Genomic DNA, 21,119 nt, shown 5'->3' on the forward strand with positions numbered 1-21,119 from the left:
TGCATCATCTCACTTGTCCTGTTCCTCATTTGTTGTTGTTGTTTTGTTTTTGTTTTTTGAGACAGGGGTTCTCTATGTAACTTTGGCTGTCCTGGAGTCATGTTGTAGACCAGGCTGGCCTCGAACTCACAGTGATCCACCAGCCTCTGCCTCCTGAGTGCTGGGATTAAAGGTGTGCGTCACCACACCAGGTTCTGTTCCTCATATCTTAAGGCTGTTTTTCATGCATAAGTTCTTAGAGCTGAAGCTGGGCTTGTAGCTCAGTGGTAGAATGCTTGCCTGGGAAGCATGCGACCCTGGGTTCAATCCCTAGCACAGACAATAAAGTCCCTAGAGTGACGCTTTCGTTGCATGTGTAGTAGCCATTCCTTGCTTGGTGCTGCTGAAGATGCTAGAACATTTGTGAAAGTGAGAAGTCAGGAGTCCAGAGTAGAGTGTTTACAGTGTTACAGTGTTAACAGGGAGAGACGATAGGGTGTCTTTGAAAAGCGATTTTGAGATGAGTCTAAACACACTAAAAAGTCCTGAAACCTATATATTTCTAGGCCAGGATAGTCACGAGACAGTAGCTGTTAGTATTTCTATTAATATTTTAAAACAATTTGTTTCGATCAGAAAACCTAAGTTGATTAGTTCCTTACTTCCCCGTCTTGTGCGTGTTTTAGGTTCACGGTGACGCTTCCTTCTGTGGACAAGGGATTGTTCTTGAAACGTTCACCCTCTCTAATCTCCCACATTTCAGAATTGGTGGGAGCATCCATCTAATCGTCAATAACCAGCTAGGTTACACCACTCCAGCAGAAAGAGGAAGGTCGTCTCTGTACAGCAGTGACATGGGTATGTAGCTCACCCTGCTTGACATTGCTGTGTCAGCCAGACACAGGATCTGTAGAGAGACTTCTGGTTCCTTCGGTATAACGAGCCCTGCTGGTTATCCCATTTTAATATTTTGTTCCTTTTTTTAAAAGATTTATTTATTTATTATGTATACAATGCTCTGCCTACATGTATACCTGCAGGCCAGAAGAAGGCATCAGATCACATCATAGATGGTTATGAGCCATCATGTGGTTGCTGGGAATTGAACTCAGGACCTTTGGAAGAGCAGTCAGTGCTCTTAACCTCTGAGCCATCTCTCCAGCCCCTAATATTTTGTTCTTAAACAAGGCCTCACTGTGAAACTCTGGTTGGCTTGGAACCTGCTATTATGTAAACCAGGCGGGCTGGGCATTCACAGAGATCCCCCTGCCTCTACCTCCCTGTCTCAGTTATTGCTGTGAAGGTATGCCACGACCAAGCTAACTTATAAAAGAAAGCATTTCACTGGGGGCTTACTTTTAAGTTTCAGAGGGTGAGACCTAGACCAGCATGGCCGGAAACATGACAGGAGGCAGTCAGGGTCCTGGAGCAGCAACGGAGAACTTACAGCTGGTCCGCAAACATGCGGCAGAGAGAGTGAGAGACTGGGCCTGATGTCAAAGCCCACCTCTAGTGACAGACCTTTTCCATCAAGGCCACACCTCCTAATCCTTCCTAAACAGACTACCAACTGGGAGCTGAACAGTGAAACATATGAGCCTCTGGGGGCCTTTCTCATTCAAACCACCACACTTTCAAGCCCTGGGATTAAATTTTATTTATTTTTTGAAGTTAGATATGGCCAGTCATTGTCAATAATTACCAAGTTAACATTCATGTGTTTAGTTTGCATATGCTGTTGGTTTATTTTATATGATATTTGCTGACCACAGGGCATTGTGAATGGTAGGCAAGCACTCTACCATAGAAGTACGTTAGGGTATTGTGCATGCTAGGCAAACATCCTTCCACAGAGCTATACTCCAGCCTCAAGTGTGAGCTTGTGACGCAAAGGAGAAAAGACAAGCATGGGTCTGAGAGTGTTCCGCCCCAGATGCTTCCACAGTCAGCTGGATTACCTGGTACAAGCCAAAGAGCCGTGCTGTCGCGACTCTAGACTGCTCAAACTTAAGAGTGCTCAGAGTTTGATTAAAAAACGCTGTGTTAACCCAGTGAATTTACTAAAACAGTCTAGTTAGAAATAAGTTGTGAAGAGCCAGAGTCAGCTGACCTTACTCTATGGAATCAGCAGTCTTAGCACTGAGTCAGGGTTTCGTTGTCTACTCACAGTTCACAAAATTATTACAGGAGCTGTCAACCAGTTTAATAACTAGAATTCGGACTTCTGAATTGTCTGGCATAGGAAAAACTTTCTAGAACTCTCTTAAAAAAAAAATCATCTTTTCCTAGGATTCATGCTTTAGTGACCTGCTGTCTCGAGAAAAAAGATAAATCACAATAGGAACTATAACAAAATAAATGTCAACTGTTACCGTGCAAGGTACTGTGACACATTAACACTTTATATTCATTAGTTCAGGAAATCTTGACAATGTCACTCAGAGCCCAGACTAACTCTGTTTATTTACTTACGGAGTTTTATCTTTTCATTTCTATTTTATGTGTACGGGTGGGTGTTTCACCTGCTGGTATGTCTGTGCACCACATGCGTGTAGTGCCTGCATATGGCAGAAGACAGTGTTGGATCCTGCTGGGGCTGGCATTGCAGACAGCTGTGAGCCACCGGGACTGAAACCTAGGCCCTCTGCAAGAGCAGTCAGTGCTCTTAGGCATGCTCCCTGGCCTCTAGACAGATCTCTAACGTGCTCAGTGTCACACAGTAAGTCCTGGATCTGAGACTAGTCGGCTGAAATCCAAAGCTTGTATTCATGACACATGACACCCAGGCTGAACCACCTTTGTGTTGCAGGGCTGTCTTCCCATTTAGGCAAGAGGGTGTTGGGAAATGTCTAGTATGAGCCCATGTTAACTATATATCTCTGTCTCTGTCTCTGTCTGTCTGTCTGTCTGTCTGTGTCTCTCTCTCTGTCTTTAGGAAAGGTAGTAGGCTGTGCCATCATCCATGTCAACGGAGACAGTCCAGAGGAAGTGGTCCGAGCTACACGACTTGCTTTTGAGTATCAGCGCCAGTTCCGCCAGGACGTGATTATTGATCTGTTATGCTATCGGCAGTGGGGCCACAATGAGCTTGATGAGCCTTTCTTCACCAACCCAGCCATGTACAAAATCATCAGGTACACTTAGCAACCTGCCTTCAAGATAAGGGCTAACCTCCTCCTCCGCCTCAGTCAGTCAGTTAATGAACCATTTGATGGTGGTGGAAATTCAACTTAGCTCTCTCTCTCTCTCTCTCTCTCTCTCTCTCTCTCTCTCTCTCTCTCTCTCTCTCTCTGTGTGTGTGTGTGTGTGTGTGTGTACATAAGTGGAGGATGAAGGACAACTTAAGGTAATTGCTTCTCTCCATGTTGGGCCTTTGAATCAAACCCAGGTGTCTGTACCAGCTGGGCCTTCTCGGCAGCCTGCATCTCCATTATCTTCTGATAGATGCTTTGAAGTGGGACGAACAGCTAAGCTGTGCCTGTCTTATAGAAACCAGAGTGCAGAGTGGTCATCTTGTTTGTTTGTGTTTTGAGACAGGGTCTCTCTGTGTAGCCCTGGCTGTCCTGGACTCGCTTTGTAGACCAGGCTGGCCTTGAATTCACATCACTCCACCTGCCTCTGCCTCCCTAGTGCTGGGATTAAAGTCGTGTGCCACCACTGCCCGGCTCAAAGTGGCCATCTCACAAGGCTCAAGAGCGCCCATTAGGTATTCTTCACACTTCATGTCCGCTTATTAAGTAGAGAATGAGCAACTTTACTTATTTAGCAGTTAGCAAGCCTAGGTAAGGAGACTTGGGTAAAACCGAGCTTGAGGCTAGTTAGTATGACTCTGGCAGGATAGGAGTTGGACTTCCATGACTCATTTCTTTAAACGGTACCCAAGGACCCACTTCTACCTTGAGAGGAAATAGTTTGAGCAATTGGTTTTGTTTGTTTGTTTTCTGAGCAGTTGTTTTTTAATTTGTGTGCAGGTGAGGAGAACAGAGGTGTCCTTAGGAGTGCCAGTCACCTTCTTCAACGCAGGGTTTTTTCAGGGGCCTAGAGTTTACCAATTAGCTTAGACTAGCTAACATCCCCAACAGTTTTATTTTCTGTTAGCTTATGTGTTTGTTTATCTGTGTGAATATGTATGCGCATGTGTGTGAACAGGTCCCCACGGAGGCTAAAAGGGGGCATCTGGTCCCTTAGAGCTGGAGTTACAGGCATTTGTGAGCTACCTGACATGAGTGCTGAGGTCCTTACGAGAGAGCGGCCAACACTCTTAAACTGTTGAGGTTCATCTCCAGCTTCCTGCGGTATTTTAAAAATAACATTTTGTTGCTGGGTGGTGGTGGTGCACGCCTTTAATCCCAGCCCTTGGGAGGCAGAGGCAGGCAGATCTCTGTGAGTTTGAGGCCAGCCTGGTTTACAAAACAAGTCCAAGACAGCCAAGGCTACACAGAGAAACCTTGTCTCAAAAAAACTAAACCCAAAACCAAACCCAAGTAAAAAAACCAAAACCAAACCCCAAAATTTGGTGACATTTAATATATCCCAGTACTTTACAACCACTCTCTCTATCTAGTTCCAGCCCGTTCCCGAAGTTACTTTTAAGGATGGTAACGTCCTGCAGTGCCCTAGGCAATGATTCTCTTCGAGTTGTATGTATGGCATTGACCCTGTCTCCTTCCAACAGAGCCCGAAAGAGCATCCCTGACACCTATGCCGAGCACCTCATTGCCAGTGGACTCATGACCCAGGAGGAGGTTTCTGACATAAAAGCTTCCTACTATGCCAAGTTAAATGACCACTTGGCCAACACGGCCCACTACAGCCCCCGTGCCACTAACCTGCAGGCCCACTGGCAGGGCCTGGTGCAGCCAGAGGCATGCATCACCACCTGGAACACAGGTGTGCCGCTGGAGCTCCTTCAGTTTATTGGCGTGAAGTCCGTGGAGGTTCCAGACGAGCTGCAGTTGCACAGCCAGCTTCTGAAGATGTATGTTCAGGTGGGTAGCCTTGACATCACCCTTTACTGCTTTGTATTTTTGCTCAGCAAAGACACTGCTGCTTCCAGTCGCTAATTTGAGAAATATTCATTGTATGTTATTGGGTTGTAGCAGCCGGTCCTCGCGTTGGCTTTGGAGCTTGGTTCAGTTGATTCCGATTTTCTTCAATTCTGTTTTCTTCTGACGGGATTTTATGTATGCCGAGCACACAATATATATATATATATATGAGAAATGCATGCTCATTTAAAAAAATACAGAGATATGTCTGACTTTTTCTAACCAGTGAACAGAAAACATTAATTTTTTCAGGTAGCTTAAATACCTGAAAAGGTGCACCCCAAAGATGACCACTTATCTTTTTGTTTTGTTTTGTTTCGTTTTTTTGAGACAGGATTTCTCTGGGTCACCATAGCTTTCCTGGACTTGCTTTGTAGACCAGACTGGCCTTGAACTCACAACAATCTGCCTGCCTCTGCCTCCCAAGTGCTGGGATTAAAGGAGTGCACCACCATGCCAAGCATACTAAGGTTTTACATTGTCTTGTGTTAGGTATCCTGGTTCATCTACAGCTGTTTTTTGTTTTTTGTTTTTTTAAGAGTGTGGGACTTTCTGTTGTTAAAATTAGGAAAACAAAGAGTTAAAAGTCTTTAACTTCCTGAAGCATGGATGTAGGGCAATGGTTTGCAACATGTAGACTGAGACCCCTTTGGGGAGTCAAACAACCCTTTCCCAGGGGTCATCTAAGACCATCAAAACCACAGATATTTACATTAAGTTTCATAACAGTAGCAAAATTACAGAAGACCCATTAAAGCGTCACAGCATTGGGAAGGCTGAGAACCCCTGATGTCAGAACTTGTGCCCTCTGAATTCTTTTAAAACACTACCTTTGTTTTTAAGTGTTTATTTTAGCAGAACTCCTAAGTGTTCTTCTCTATTTCTATTTATTTTTATTTTATGTGCATTAGTGCTCTGCCTGCATAGTATGTCTGTGTGACAATGTTGGGTCCTCTGGACCTGGAGTTAGAGACAGTTGTGAGCTGCTGTGTGGATTCTGGGAATTGAATCCAGGTCTTCTGGAAGAGCAGCCAGTGCTCCTAACTGCTGAGCCATCTCTTTAGACCTATTTTAGCAGAAGTCTTACTAACAAAATGCATTTAATGTCTGACTTAAATAGAAAACTGGAAGCTGGAGAGATGGTCTAGCAGCTAGGAGCACTGGCTGCTCTTTCCTGGGATCCGGGTTCAGTTAAATAACCATCTGTAGCTCCAGTTCTGGGAGATCTGACCCATGTTCTGGTCTCTGTGGACATCAGACATGCTTACATACATGTAAACAAAACACTCGTGCACATAAAATAAAGATAAATAAATATTTTTTAAAAATAGAACATTACAGGTAGTTTCCTTTCTGGTTCTATTTCCTCACACCTCAGCAGAGGTGGCTACTTACTGACTGCATGCTTATTTTGCCCTGTTTTAAAACTGTGTGTAACACACAGTGCATCTGCCTACTACATGTAAAGCCCTGGGTCCAGACCCCAGTGTTGGAGGAAAGGAAAAAAAAAGACAAAGAAAAGAAAAAGACAGGGGGCCAGAGAGAGGGTTGAGTGGTTAAGAGCACTGACTGCTCTTCCAAAGGACCCGGGTTCAATCCCCAGCACCCACGTGGCGGTTCACAACTGTCTGTAACTCCAAGATCTGACACCTTCACACAGATATACATGCAGGCAAGACACCAATGCACATAAAATAAAAAGAAAAAGACAGATGAGAATATGGGTTCTTTTAAAAATTATCTTTAAACTTAGATTTATTCATTTTATTTCGTGTGTATGAGTGTTTTGCCTGCGTGTATGTATGTGTGCCACCCGTGTGTGTGGACAGATAAGGGGACCAGATCCCTTGGAACTGGAATGATAGATGGCCGTGCATCACCATATGGATGTTGGGAATCATACCTGGGTCCTCCGAGAGAGCAAGAAGTGTTCTTAACTGCTGGACTGTCTCTCCAGCCCTCAGGCTATGGAGTCTTAAAAGTTTGTTTTATTCTCTTCCTCTTAATTTTTTGCAGTCAAGAATGGAGAAGATGAAGAGTGGAACAAATTTAGACTGGGCCACAGCAGAAACCCTTGCCTTGGGCTCCTTGCTTGCTCAGGGTAAGCCATTTCTGATTAGCTTCACAGCTGGCGGAAAGTGCTCTGAGCTCCACCTGTTGTATGTGTCTTCTGAGTCTCAGTGGCCACTTGTCACTTTCATTGATTAGAGGGTTTCTAACCTGTGTTATCTGACAACAGCCCTTGTTTATAAGGCATGCGGAGCACTTTCATTAGAGTATAGACAAGGACGCAGTCATAACAGACACACAGGGCTCACTCCTGGATAAACTGGAAAGACCCATTGCCTTAAAAGTTGTAGGGCCAGAAGTGACTCTCCATCCTTACAAAATTTACATTGACTGTAGACCTTTGAATAGAGAAAACACACACACACACACACACACACACACACACACACACACACACACGTGAAGATTTATTGCTTTTTTTTTTTCCTATCAAGAGATAGGGTTTCTTTTGTAGTCCTGGCTGACCTGGACTCGCTTTGTAGACCAGGCTGACTTCGATCTCAGAGATCCACCTGCCTTTGCCTCCTGAGTGCTGGGATCAAAGGCCTGCACTGCCACGCCCGGCTTGATTTATTGCTTTTAATGGTGTGTATTTGTGAGTCTTATGTGGATATGTGCACATACTAATGCCCAAGGAGGTCAGAGACTTCAGATCACTCTGTAGCAGTTGCAAACAGTTTCAAATGGTGCTCAGAACTGAACTTGGAAGAGCAGCACGCGCTCTCAGGAAAGTATACATATATATTTACTAAGTATACAGTGTTCTGCCTTCACGACAGAAGAGGGCACCAGATCTCACTACAAATGGTTGTGAGCCACCATGTGATTGCTGGGAGTTGAACTCAGGACCTTTGGAAGAGTAGGCAGTGCTCTTAACCTCTGAGCCCAGAAAGATATATTTTAATAAGGAGGATCTGTTATCCTAGGAAAAATTCTCCAAATGAGCCAGTGTATATCAGATAGCTTTGTGTCACAGGGCATATCTATGGTCAAGCTCCACAGCACTGAGAGATTTGGTCTCAAAATAAAAAGGACTCCAGGGATAGCATGGCATCTTGTTGTGTGTTGGTTATTCATAGCAATCTTTTCTCTTCCCCTGCTTGCTTGCTTCAGGTTTCAATGTTCGTCTGAGTGGCCAAGATGTTGGCCGTGGAACTTTTAGTCAAAGGCATGCAATGGTGGTTTGCCAGAACACTGATGATGCCTACATTCCTCTGAACCATATGGACCCTAATCAGAAGGGGTTTCTAGAGGTGAGATGTTTCTGTAGAAAATCTGTTGATTGGTGTGCCAGCTATTACAGTGGTAAGATTTTGATTTTTCATTTATTTATTTATTTGTTTTTTGAGATGGAGGCTTACATAGCCCAAGCTCAGGCTGCCCTCAAATTCCCCAGAAGACCTTGAAATCCTCTCTGTCCTTCTAATTCTACCCGTCACATGCACATACCACCACACCCGCCAGTTAGAGGGTTCTTTTTTTTCTTTTTAAAAAAATATTTATTTATTATTATGCATACAGTGCTGAAAAGGGCATCAGATCACATTATAGATGGCTGCGAGTTATCATGTGGTTGTTGGGAATTGAACTCATGACCTCTGGAAGAGCAATCCATGCTCTTTACTGCTAAGCCATCTCTCTAGCCCCCAGTTAGAGGGTTCTTAAAGCAGCTAAATTAATATGCCAGAAACGTTATGTTCAATACTGTTTTAAATAAAGGAGTGGGAGGCAATGGGGGGGGTCTGTAAATGTGGAGTGGTAGAAACAAGTGACAGGCTTGCTGGAGCTGAGACCACTCGAGCGCTTACTCTGTAATCATGCCCTATCATGTAGATGTGAGTTCTGTCAAGTTAAAAGCTGATGGGATTTATCAAAGTGAGTCAAAGGTGTGCGTGTAGTAAGCTGACATTTCTAGCCTGCTAAACAAAACAGAGTACAACAGAAACACTTCCTTCAATTTATCTTGCTCCCTAACATTCAACAGTCGAGATGGGGTGACTGGAGAAGGGGGCGGGGGATGTGATAGAACAGGGTGCGCCTGAGTGAGCCTGAGGTATTTTCCTCATATGCTGGTCTGGAGCCTGAGATGATTACAGAAATGTAGGCTTCCTACTGTTCTGGACCTGCCCTGTAGCCGAGGCTAGGAACTATGAGATCCGCCCAAATGCTGGGACTGAAGACGTGCTCCACCACACCTGCTTTAATCTCACTGTTTTCCACGAAAATTTGGAAATGCTTTTCAGACAGTTGGATTCTCAAACTGGAGTCTGTTTCCCTTGTGAACTTGGGGCCAGAATCAGCAGCACACCGTGGGAGGCCCTTTCTGAAGGGTTAGTGACATTAAGGCGGTGAAAAGTATTCATACTGGTTTTGTTTTTATACCTGCAAATAAAATGTAGCCATTCTCACCTAAAATTTTAAAAAAGTTCAGGCTTTTTTTTTTTTTAAAGATCTTAAGAATAGGGTTGCTGGGTGTGAAGGCACATGCCTTTAATCCCAGCACTCAGGAGGTAGAGGCTGGCAGATCCAATGAGTTCAAGGCTAGCCTGATCTACAAAGCAAGTCCAAGAGTCTCGAAAAACAAAAAACAAAAAACAAACCAACCGAACAGACAAAAAACAAACAAACAACAAAACAACAGCAACAACCAACCAACCAACCAAACAAACAAAAACCCCAGGGTCTTTTTGCTTTTGTCTCTTCAGCAATTACTATAGTGAATAGCGCATGCTACTTATGAAAATAAATCATTCCTTTAAGGCAAATGTAATTGTTTCTCACCTTCTTTCCTATTCCCGTTTTTGGCTTGAGAATATAACGTGTGTGTCTGGTTCAGTTAGTAAGGTGCTGCCTATGCTCCTGTGAGTTCACTCCCCAGCAGTCCCGGCACCAGGGAGGCAATGACGGGAGGATCCAGAGCCTTCCTCGGCAGCCAGTCTAGTGAGTCTGAGCACGTCGGGTTCAGTGAGATATCCTATCTCAAAAATTAAGGTGGAAAATGGTGGAAGATGGAGTGAGACTTCAAGGTCCTCTCCTCACAGTAGCTTGGTGAAGACTCAAAGGAGAAGCAACCCTTTCTTCACTTTTTCTAAAATCTTTGGACCAAGTCAGATGTATGAACCAGGGTAGCAGTGTCTTGTGTGTGTGTGTGTCCCCTGGCCCCCCACCTCAAAGGAGGCTTCTGCTGAACTGTGATTTGATGCTTAGCATCAGTTTTGGTGTGTTTCGGGACCATGGTGCAAGCCCCAGCTCCTGTTTAGTCAGCTGGTGGTGAGGAGAACACTCCCCAGGGTAGAGCTGCTGAGCTAGGACACGCCCTCCTTAGGTGCTAAGTGCACTTTGACTTAACCTTTACTTGTTTGTGTTTGTATGCTTTGCCTGTATGTATGGTTCTTCACCATTTGTATGCTTGGTGCCTGAGGAGGCTGGAAGAGGACGTTGGATCCCCTGGAAGTGGAATTCTAGGCAATTGTGAACTGCCATGTGGGTTCCCGGAAATGAACCTTGGTCCTCTGGAGGAGTAGCCAGTGCTCTTAACCACTGAGCTATCTTTCTGCCCGGTTGGCTTACAATATTCCCAAAACAATAAACTGGACTTAGGAGCATGGCCCCATCGCAAGTCAAGAGCAATGCACTTACTTAGAGGGTAGCTAGAAGTAAAGGACTTGAAGACAAGTACATCAGGTTAGACTTTCTAGAAGTTTGAAAAGAAGCAAAAAAAAAAAAAGTCAGGAGTGTTTTTGTTTTAGTTTTAAGCATTTGAAGGTCCCTTCAGTGGAGTAGGGAATGGAGCCAAGGCGCTGGGAGGAACAGGCTGGACTGAGCGGTGCTTGTCAGCAGTGCGTGGGAAGAGCGGGAGGGAGGAATTGAGAGCAGATAGAGGTGCATGTGACATGCCTGGGCTAAATCGTGTTCATAACACACACCAACCTGAGACCTGAAGTCAGGATGCCCGTGTGAAAGAATAAACTAGGCACAATCCCTCCCACCATGCTAGACAGTTCATTGTCACTCCTGTGTTTGTCATTTAGTTCTTATCTATGTAAATCACAAAATTTGCCAGGCGGTGGTGGCGCACACCTTTAATCCCAGCACTGGGGAGGCAGAGGCAGGCGGATTGATGTGAATTCAAGGCCAGCCTGGTCTACAAAGCGAGTCCAGCACAGCCAGGGCTATTATACAGAGAAACCCTGTCTTGAAAAACCAAACCAAACCAAACCAAAAATTAAAAAAATTATACCTATAATTAGGATATAGAATCCTTGAGTCTCTCTCTGAGGCACGAGTGTCCATAATGTTTGTGTTCTGGTGTGTGTGTGTGTGTGTGTGTGTGTGTGTGTTTAAAGATTTTATTAATTTATTACATATACAATGTGTTGCCTGCATGTATGCCTGCACGACAGAAGAGGGCACCAGATCTCATTATAGATGGTTGAGATCCACCATGTGGTTGTTGGGAATTAAACTCAGGACCTTTGGAAGAGCAGCCAACACTCTTAACCTCTGAGCCATCTCTCCAGCCCACCAATGTGGTTTCTATTGCAATGAAAAACACCATGAGGAGGAAAGGGATTGTTTGACTTACATGTCTCAATTACAGTCCATCTTTGAGGAAAGTTGAGGCTTGTTACTGGCTTCTTCCCCTGGCTTGCTCACAGTTTAGGCCCACCAGTCTGGGGACGGGAACCAGTGGGCTGGTTCCACCTGCTTCAGTTGGCCTTTAAGAAAATGCCTCACTGTTGGCCACAGGCCAGTCCAGTATAGGCAGCTTCTTCCCAGCACATCCTGTGCGCATGCGCTGTGTACTTACACATGTTCCGGCTAGAGAACTAGATCGGGTATTGTTTCTGAAGTGCCATGCGCATTTTCTTTTTTTGAGGTGTGATCTCTCACTGGCTAAATAGACCAGGCTGGCTGACCACTGAGGCCCAGGGAGCCACTTGTCTCTACCACCCCAGCTTTAGGATTACAAACTCGAGCCCAGTGCTTTTTTTTTTTTTAAACCTGAGATCGAGCATCCAAATGTTGGCATGGCAACGCTTTACTGACTGAGCCATCTTCCCAGCACTCTGGGGTTGTGTTTGTTTGTTAAAGGTTTTATTGAAATACAACTCATAAAATTTGACCTTTGCATGTGCACAACTCTGCACTGAGGCTGTTGCCACTGTCTGATTCTAGAACACTTCATCCCAAAGGAAACCCGGGAGCTATCAACACCTGTCTCCCATCCAGCCCCCTCCTATTGCTGGCAGCCACCAGTCAGTCAACTGTCTGTCTTAGTGGATTCGTTCATCTCAGGAAGGTCACACATATAACGATGTTCATCTCAGGAAGGTCACACATATAACGATATACATCCTTTTATGACTTTAACTTGACATAGCATGTGTTATGCTGTCATTCCTTCTCGCTGCCAAAAATATTCTATAGACATGTGACTTTTAAAAAGTAGAGAAAAGAAAAGAAAACTTGGAGCAAGCTGGCTGTAGTGGTTCATGCCTACAGTCCTAGGAGTCTGGAAGGTCAGGCAAGAGTTTGAGGCTGGACTGAGCTAAAGAGTGAGGTGCCAGGCTAGCTTGGGCTACAGAGTGAGACCGTATCTCAAAGAAAATTCTTTCTGAGACAAATGCAGAATTATTTTATTTATTTATTTATTTATTTATTTATTTATTTAATTTTGCTTTTTGAGATAGGGTTTCTCTGTGTAGCCTTGGCTGTCCTGGACTCATTTATAGACCCGGTTGGACTCGAACTCACAGAGATCAGCCTGCTTCTGCCTCCTGAGTGCTGGGACTAAAGGCGTGCACCACCATGCTCAGCCAGTACTACTTATGCTTGAAGAAAATCTTAAGTGGCTTCTTTTTTCCCCTCTCTTTGACCTAACTTTCCCCACATCTCCTTTTGCAAAGAGAAGATGGTGTGTGAGAGCAAAGCTCCGCTCCGTGTCCCTCCTCCTGCTAAGGGGTTTGTATCCGTGCAGTGCTTTGCTTTTGTGCCTCCTGCACATCAGTGCCTGTTTTCCTTCCTCATTATTAGGTTAGCAACAGCCCCCTGTCGGAGGAGGCTGTCCTGGGATTTGAATATGGGATGAGCATTGAAAGCCCAAAGCTGCTCTCCCTCTGGGAAGCTCAGTTCGGCGATTTCTTCAACGGAGCCCAGGTCATCTTTGACACATTCATCTCAGGAGGTTGGTGTTGGAGAGCGGCTGGGAGGTGGGTGGTTCTGCCCTCTGATCATGAGTGCGTGGAAAGGGGCCCCTGCCTCTGAGATTCTCTGTGCCCCAGCATCTCCAGAGAGTCTGGGACTAACCCCCTTATCTACAGGCAGGCCGCAGCCATCAGGTCGGTTAATGAGCTTCTGGGGAGAGCGCCTTAGCTGTCTGCCACAATTTCATGGCTCCCGTCTCTTGAGGAATGGTTCTCACTGCAGAGACCAGAGATGTACCTGACAGCTCCCAGGCTATGTGGTTCCGCACCTGTGCTTGGAGTGTTGACTAGCATAATTAACCAGCACTCTGGTGACACGGACTTTTACGTGGTGACACCACTTTATTGTGAGTGTTGATGAGTCCCTTGAAAACCTGCAATTTTTCAGAAGGAAGAAAAATGCTTATGGGGCCTATATTTTGACGTGTTCATAAACTATTTTTGTGTGTGTTCGTGCATGTGCAGGTATACATGTGTGTGCAGGTGTACATGCATGCGTGTGTATGTACATATGGGTGTCAGAGGTAAACTTCAGGTGTTATTTTTTCAGGAGTTTAGTTGTCCACCTTGACTTTTGTTTTTGTGTAGGCTCAATTTTCTTAACCAATATATTTTATTAACAACTTAGTGACCGAGCATACGTCACTTATAACCCAACTAACCAAAACAATAGGAAATGAAGATTAATGGACACAATAACAAAACCTTAAGGATATCAGTTCTGAGGAACGATTCTCCGGGCGTGAGCCAAAGGATTTCTTCTGCTGAAACCTGGGGAAACCAGGACCCAGAACCTCAGCAGAAGCCAGAGCCCCAAAGCCGTCCCTTGAGTGGTTTTCTCTAGGAGCATCTCGAAGTGCAGCCATTTCTAGCCCAAGTCTCCAAAAAGCCCTGCCTCCAGTTCTGGCTCATTTATATATGTCCTCCCAGAGTCTGTTCACGGGATCTTTTCAGCTGGCAACAATTAAGCTCCTGCACGAGGTGGTTGCTCTTCTAATGGATTAACCTCACCTGTTCTCTCATGAGACCGTTCCGATCCCACACTTGGAATCCTAAAAAACAGGTTTATCTCTTCTTCAGTTTTGTCTTTTAAACCAGGGTTTCTCTGTGTAGCCTCAGCTGTCCTGAACTCACTTTGTGGACCAGGCTGGCCTTGAAATCACAGAGATCCGCCTGCCTCCAGAGTGCTGGGATTAAAGGCATGCGCCACCACGCCTGGCTCCACCTTGGACCTCTCACCAGAACCTGGAGCTCATGGGTTAGGCTAAGCTAGCTAGTCAGCAAACCCCAGGGTCCACCCGGCTCTGCTTCCCTAGTGCTAGGATTACGAGTGTGCACCAAGTCTGGCTTTCTACGCGAGTGCTGGGGATTGAATGATGTCGTCATACACAAACAGCCAGCACTTTACAAACCAAGCCCTTTGCTCTGCCCACAGAGGCTAGTCTCAGGTGTGCGCTGCTCCCTGAGGACAGCGACCCGTGCTGGCGGTTGTGCTGTGAGCGTGGCGGGAGCTGCGTGTTTACCACGGAGGCGGTCTTTAGCCACTAACGTGAAAGCGTGTGATCTCACAAGCTTTCACCCACTCCCATTGGGCGTTTGCAGTGCTAGAAGGTGCACGGAAGGCAAGCAGTTTAGAGGCTCAAGAAGCAAACTAGCCTTTTTTGTTTTGTTGCCCCAAGTCCTGTCAGGCGACTGTGTTCCTGCTTGACAGAGCAATCCTCCTGAGGTTGTGCTTTCCTTCCCAGGAGAGGCCAAGTGGCTCCTGCAGAGTGGCATCGTCATCCTCCTTCCTCATGGCTATGATGGGGCCGGGCCCGACCACTCGTCTTGTCGGCTAGAGCGGTTCCTGCAGGTATGTGGAACGCACCGGATCCTGGATTCCTATTTCACACACTACCTCCTGCGCATGGCTTCACGTGCACTTTAACTGGAAGGTTCTATGGTTAAGTGAAACCAACTCAAGGCAGTGCGAGAGTATTCCTTGGGAGCACATGTGCCTCAGCTCTTGTCACATCAGTTCTATGGCAAATAAGATAGTTTCTAGAGTCAAGCATGGTTGTGCGTGCCTGCGATTTGACCTCTCAGGAGGCTGAGGAAGGATCATTTCCTTCAGTTTCAGAGTAGGCTGGGGCGGGGGCGGGGGCGGGGGCGGGGGAGTGATGGAATTAGGCGAGGCCTGTGGAAAGTGATGAAGGCCTAAAGGAAATCATCCTTATCACAGGAGTGATGGAGCATACGTTTAATTCCAACACTTGGGAGGTAAGAGACAGGAGGATTAGGGGCGGTCAAAGCCACTCTCAGCTATATAGTAAGTCTGAGGCCAGCTGAAACCCTGCCTTAAGACCACAAAAAACAAAACAAAACAAAACAAAAAAACCCCAAAAACCAAAAAAAAAAACAAAACAAAAACCCTTACCCAGCCAGGTGTGGTGGCTCATGCTTTTGATCCCAGCACTTGAGAGGCAGAGGCAGGCAGATCACTGTGAGTTCAAGGCCAGCCTGGTTTACAAAGTGAGTCTAGGTCAGACAGACCCTGTCTTGGAAAACCAAAAACCAAAAACAAAAAACAACACCCCCAATAACCCCCCCAAAAAACAAACCCCCAAACCCTTCCCTAGTTTTATGGCACTGAGCTATGGGGCATTCTCATTCAAACCAGCAGAGGCTATTGGTGGCCTGATATTCACTGACCAGTAGTGGACCAAGGCTTACAGCAGCAACTAGCATTGATAGCACGTGAGCAAAGGCCAGTGCTAACAGCTTTTTTCTTCAAGACAGGGTTTTTCTATCCTAGACTGGCTTTGTAGACCAGGCTGGCCTTGAACTCACACCTGCCTCTGCCTCCTTGAGTGTTAGGATTACAGGCATGTTCCACTGCACCCCGCTATAGCTTTTTAAAAAAAGAGTTATTTACTTTTATGTGTATGGGTGTTTTGCCTGCATATCTGTTTGTGAACTACATGCGTACAATGCCTTCAGAGACCAGAAGAAGACATTATATCCCTTGGAGGTATAATTACAGATTGTTGTGAGCCACCATGTGAGTGCTGAGAATTGAACCTGGGTCCTCTCAACTCTCCTGTCTCTCTCCAGTCCTCTTCCAATTCCTGGGATTTCAGCACACCTGACTTAGTCTGCATTTGATTTTTTTTTTTTTTAATGTTGGAATGTGCATACTATGATTTTAGCTTACCAGGAGAGTGAGTGAGATTCTGACAGTGTTCTCTTAATCTGACAGTGCTCAGAATATTTTGGGGGTGGAGGGAAAGATATTTTAATAGAAGCTTAAGCACAGAGAATCCGTTGGTTTCTTTTGTTTTATTTTGCGACAGGGTTTTGTGTTGTTTGACTTTGGTGTTTGCTGAGGACAACCGTGGACATCTGAACCTTTTGCCTCTCTATCCCATACCCATGTGTGGGTCCCGGCTGCTCAAGAGAAAGTCACCAGAATGTGTTTTTCAGAAACTCTTCCCCAGATGTCTTTTTCAAACAGTCTTGCCTAGAAGATGCTGTGTTAGAAATTGGTAGATGGAGACGACCCTGTGTCTCCTCCCTGGCTGAATACTTTATAGGTCAGGGGAAATGCTTATTCATCGTTTTGCACAGCAGAGGGAGATTATGAGAGTACACAGGCGTCCCTTTGGCCAGCGCGCTGTGCTCGGGGCTAAAGCCGATGGTCTCAGCGTGCCTGTGCTCTCCTCTTCCCATTCATCTAGATGTGTGACAGTGCAGAAGAAGGTGTGGACAGCGACACTGTGAACATGTTTGTGGTACACCCGACTACTCCGGCGCAGTACTTCCACCTGCTTAGAAGACAGATGGTCCGCAACTTCAGAAAACCTCTCATTGTTGCTTCTCCCAAAATGTTACTCAGGTACCCGGTAAGGAGAAAGAGCTCGCTCGTGGGGCTTTTTTCTTTTGCCACTTTTTTTTTTGTATTCTGTTTTCTCCATGTTCTGTATTTAACCTATTTATTTTGTTTTATTTGCTTTGTGTGTGTGTTTGTGTGTGTGTGTGAACACACAGGAGCATGCATTTCTGTATGGTGGTGGTGGTGGCAGCGTTTTATTTTTCTCTGGAAAGGCTTTTCTGATACAAAAATTTTGAAGCAGAAGTCTCAAAGAAGCCAAGTCAAAATGTAAAATGATTATAATGGTCAGCTTTTCTGGGTGCAGAAGCAGAGGCAGGGGGATCTCAGTAAGTTAAAGGCAAGCCTGGTCTATATAGTGAGACTCTGTCTCAGAAAACAAAAAAGACAAAAACAAAACAAACGGAAGCTGTATTATGGTCCCAACAAGGCAAGCTCTTATCCTTTCAGTGTGAAGCACACAAGTGCGTCCTGGAGAACTGTGTTGGTGAGTGTGCTTAAGTGTAGTTCTGGGTCAGCATGCTGGGTGTTGTCATAAGAGCTGCTCTATCCAGGCCGTGGTGGTGCACACCTTTAATCCCAGCACTCGGGAGGCAGAGGCAGGTGGATTGCTGTGAGTTTGAGGCCAGCCTGCTCTACAAAGCGAGTCCAGGACAGCCAAGGCTACACAGAGAAACCCTGTCTCGGAAAAAAAAAAAAAGAGCTGCTTTAAGTTACAGACAGCTGTGTCTCTTTGCCATTTGTTGATAATGAATTTAGCCATTTCTCTCCCTTAGGCAGCTGTGTCAACTCTTCAGGAAATGGCCCCAGGAACAGCATTCAAACCTGTCATTGGTGATTCGTCAGTAGATCCAAAAAAGTAATTTAATGTCTCTTTGTTTCTTACTCTGGGTGGAGGTCTTATTCAGTGAACAAAATTTCTCCTTCTATGTGACAGTATTTTCTTTTCTTTTTATTTATTTGTGTGTGTCTGTGTGTGTGTGTGTGTGTGTGTGTGTGTGTGTGTGTATACACATGTAAAGGACTGAATACACTGCCTTACCATCCTAGCGAGTATTATACTGCTGAGCTACAGCTCAGTCCTCTCCTATAGCACGCATTAAGGGGAGTGTGTATGAGAGGGCGAACTCCGGGGACAGGTGTCACTGAAGCAGAATTGCTGGGCTCAGCAGGTGACAGAGCCCACCAGCAGAGCTCCTAGCAGCTTTCTCTGCAAACCAGTGAACTCTATAGTCTCCTCTTTCTCCTGACACAGTTCTCAAGGATGTTCCTCTCCGCACCTACATTGCCTACTTTGTCCCCAACAGTGTTAAAAGCCTCATATTCTGCTGCGGCAAACATTTTTATGCCCTGCTGAAGCAAAGAGAATCCTTGGGGTCCAAGAAGCATGACTTTGCCATCATTCGAATAGAGGAACTCTGCCCTTTCCCACTGGACTCATTACAACAAGAGATGAGCAAATACAAACACGTTAAAGGTAAAGGCTTGCTCCTGCTTTTCATGAGTCGCAAACCTGCTTGCACGATTTCAGGTGGAAAGTGGTGGGGAGGTGAAAGGTACTAGGAAGTCAACTCTCACGGCGTCTGACGTTATGTTCTGAACTTACCACTACGGCCATGTCTGTCTGGGTCCCCCTCAGTCTTCCCACTATCATCTAAATGGAATTTCTTGAATGTGGGGGTCATCAGTGCTTTTCCATCATATGTGATAATTGCAATGTAATTGTAACGATAAGGATTTTTGGTACCTAGGATTGGAAATTTTTATATCTGCAGGCACCTTATAGATGGCTCAGAGGTTAAGAGCACTGGGTGCTCCTCCAGAGGTCCTGCATTCAATTCCCAGCAACCATATGGTGGCTCACAACCATGTATAATGTGATCTGGTGCCCTCTTCTGGCCTGCAAGTATACATGCAGGCAGAACAATGTATATATATTAATAAATAAATGTTAAAAAAAGAAAAGAAGAAAGAAAGAAAGAAAGAAAGAAAGAAAGAAAGAAACTGTTTACAGACCAAAATGTGAATGTAACACAATTAGGGGTAAATCCCTGTGAGCTTGGTTAGATGAAAGTTTTTAGATATGTCATCAAAAATTGGGCTTAATCAACATGAAAACCTTGCATTGTAAAAATTATTGTAGGTGCTGGAGAGAGCACTGGCTGCTCTTCCAGAGGACCCAGCTTAGTCCATAGCACCCACATGGTGGTTAATGCTGTCTGAAACTCTAGTTTCAAGGGATCTGACACTTTCTTTTGGCCTCCAGGGCATCAGGCACACATGTGGTGAACACATGTGGAGATAGATATACATGCAGGCAAAACATCCATACACAAAAAATATATTTAAAATACAAAACAAAACGCCCCCCAAATAAATAAACAAACTGATAGCATGTGCTCATGAGGATTCAAAGCAGCCTCAGTCAGCTCTGCTGGGATTGCGCGTGACTGCAGCCGCTCTGGAAGATGGCCTTTCATCACACAACACCCAAGTTACCATGTGATCCAGAGTTCCTACTGCTGGTCTACCCAGAAAATGAAAACACATTCACAGAAAAACTTGCATGCAACTGTTTTTTTTTTAGCATTATTAATTAATTAATTAATTTACTTTTAAGCAGCTTTATTTGTAATTGTCTCAAACTGGCAACAATCAAATTGTCCTTCACCTAGAGAATGAATAAACACAGTTCCCTGTAGCAAGACACATGTCATGTGTAATATCATACTAGTCAATAAAAGAGGAAGGAGGTACTGCATGCTGTGCAGGGCCTCAAGGATGCTAAAAAACAAGTAGGCTAGCACTGAGCCCCAGGAATGAACAGTTGTTCTCCACAACAACTTGGACAAATCACAGATGTATCTTGGTAATTTCCATCAGACTACATGCCATATGACTGCACTTGAATGGCATTTTGGTAAAAGTGAGACTGAACAAATAGAGATTGTTGCTAATGTTTGGGACTGAGGAGGATACTGACTACACACAATCAGGGTGATTGTTCTTGTGACCACATAACTATGAGAGAGAGAGAGAGAGAGAGAGAGAGAGAGAGAGAGAGAGAGAGAGAGAGAGAGAGAGAGAGAGAGAGAGAGAACACAACCATGCACCAGGGGCTAGAGAGATGGCTCAGGAGTTAAGAGTGCTTTTCAGTACCTACACTACAGTAGTGGCCCACAACTACCTGTAACTCTGACTCCAAGGGCTCCAGTGTCTTCTGGCCTCCTTGGACAGCTGCACACATGACATACATTTATACAAACATGCATACTCACACATAACTAATAAAAACACTTTTAAATGCTAACGTGTTGGAAAAGCAGATATTTAACTGAAGTTGGAAATGTATCTGTTTACCATCTATCCATCTGTTCCTCTAAACATTCTTGATATGTAAGTGTATGTGAGTTGTGCAACCGGGATGAAAATAGTTCTTTCAGCCCCCACCATCTCCTCATCCTGATGGTCTGTAGTCAGTCCCAACATTAGCAACAATCAGTTGGTTGATTGAAAGTTGAAGTAAATTGCTTCTTTTTGTAGATGTCATTTGGAGTCAGGAGGAGCCTCAGAACATGGGCCCATGGTGTTTTGTTTCTCCAAGGTTTGAAAAACAACTGGCCTGCAAGGTGAGTGTCTATTCTTTATGCTTTGTTTTCGTTGGTGCTTTGTTTTTTGAGACAGGGCTTCTCTGTGTAGCCTGGGCTTCGTGGACTCACTTTGTAGACCAGGCTAGCCTCAAACTCACAGAGATCCACTTTCCTCTGCCTCCACAAGTGCTGGGATTACAGGCGTGTGCCCTGCTTCTAGTGCCTATTCTTATATACATATTTATTCATATTCTCTCACTCTCTGTTGTTTCTCTTGGAGTAACAATATATGGATTTCTGTTACCAGCTTGCTCATTTATTTAAAGATAAAATGAGGTAAAAAATTATTTTTAGGTTT

General features: G+C 45.0%; 1 protein-coding gene across 1 annotated transcript in view; it reads left to right on the forward strand.

Annotated features, from left to right (window-relative positions):
- The window catches only part of DHTKD1 (dehydrogenase E1 and transketolase domain containing 1), a 39,625-nt gene that overhangs the window by 15,154 nt on the left and 3,352 nt on the right, over positions 1 to 21,119 (forward strand). The window contains exons 6-16 of the mRNA XM_084783987.1: positions 666 to 837; positions 2,915 to 3,113; positions 4,655 to 4,967; positions 7,044 to 7,128; positions 8,211 to 8,350; positions 13,134 to 13,284; positions 15,049 to 15,155; positions 17,020 to 17,184; positions 17,948 to 18,030; positions 18,479 to 18,648; positions 20,715 to 20,800. Of these exons, the coding sequence (XP_084640113.1) occupies positions 666 to 837; positions 2,915 to 3,113; positions 4,655 to 4,967; positions 7,044 to 7,128; positions 8,211 to 8,350; positions 13,134 to 13,284; positions 15,049 to 15,155; positions 17,020 to 17,184; positions 17,948 to 18,030; positions 18,479 to 18,648; positions 20,715 to 20,800 (1,671 nt within the window). The remainder of the gene's footprint in view (positions 1 to 665; positions 838 to 2,914; positions 3,114 to 4,654; positions 4,968 to 7,043; positions 7,129 to 8,210; positions 8,351 to 13,133; positions 13,285 to 15,048; positions 15,156 to 17,019; positions 17,185 to 17,947; positions 18,031 to 18,478; positions 18,649 to 20,714; positions 20,801 to 21,119) is intronic.

Source organism: Acomys minous (genome assembly GCF_964271855.1).
Source record: "Acomys minous genome assembly, chromosome: 5".
In the NCBI taxonomy this organism is placed as follows: domain Eukaryota; kingdom Metazoa; phylum Chordata; class Mammalia; order Rodentia; family Muridae; genus Acomys; species Acomys minous.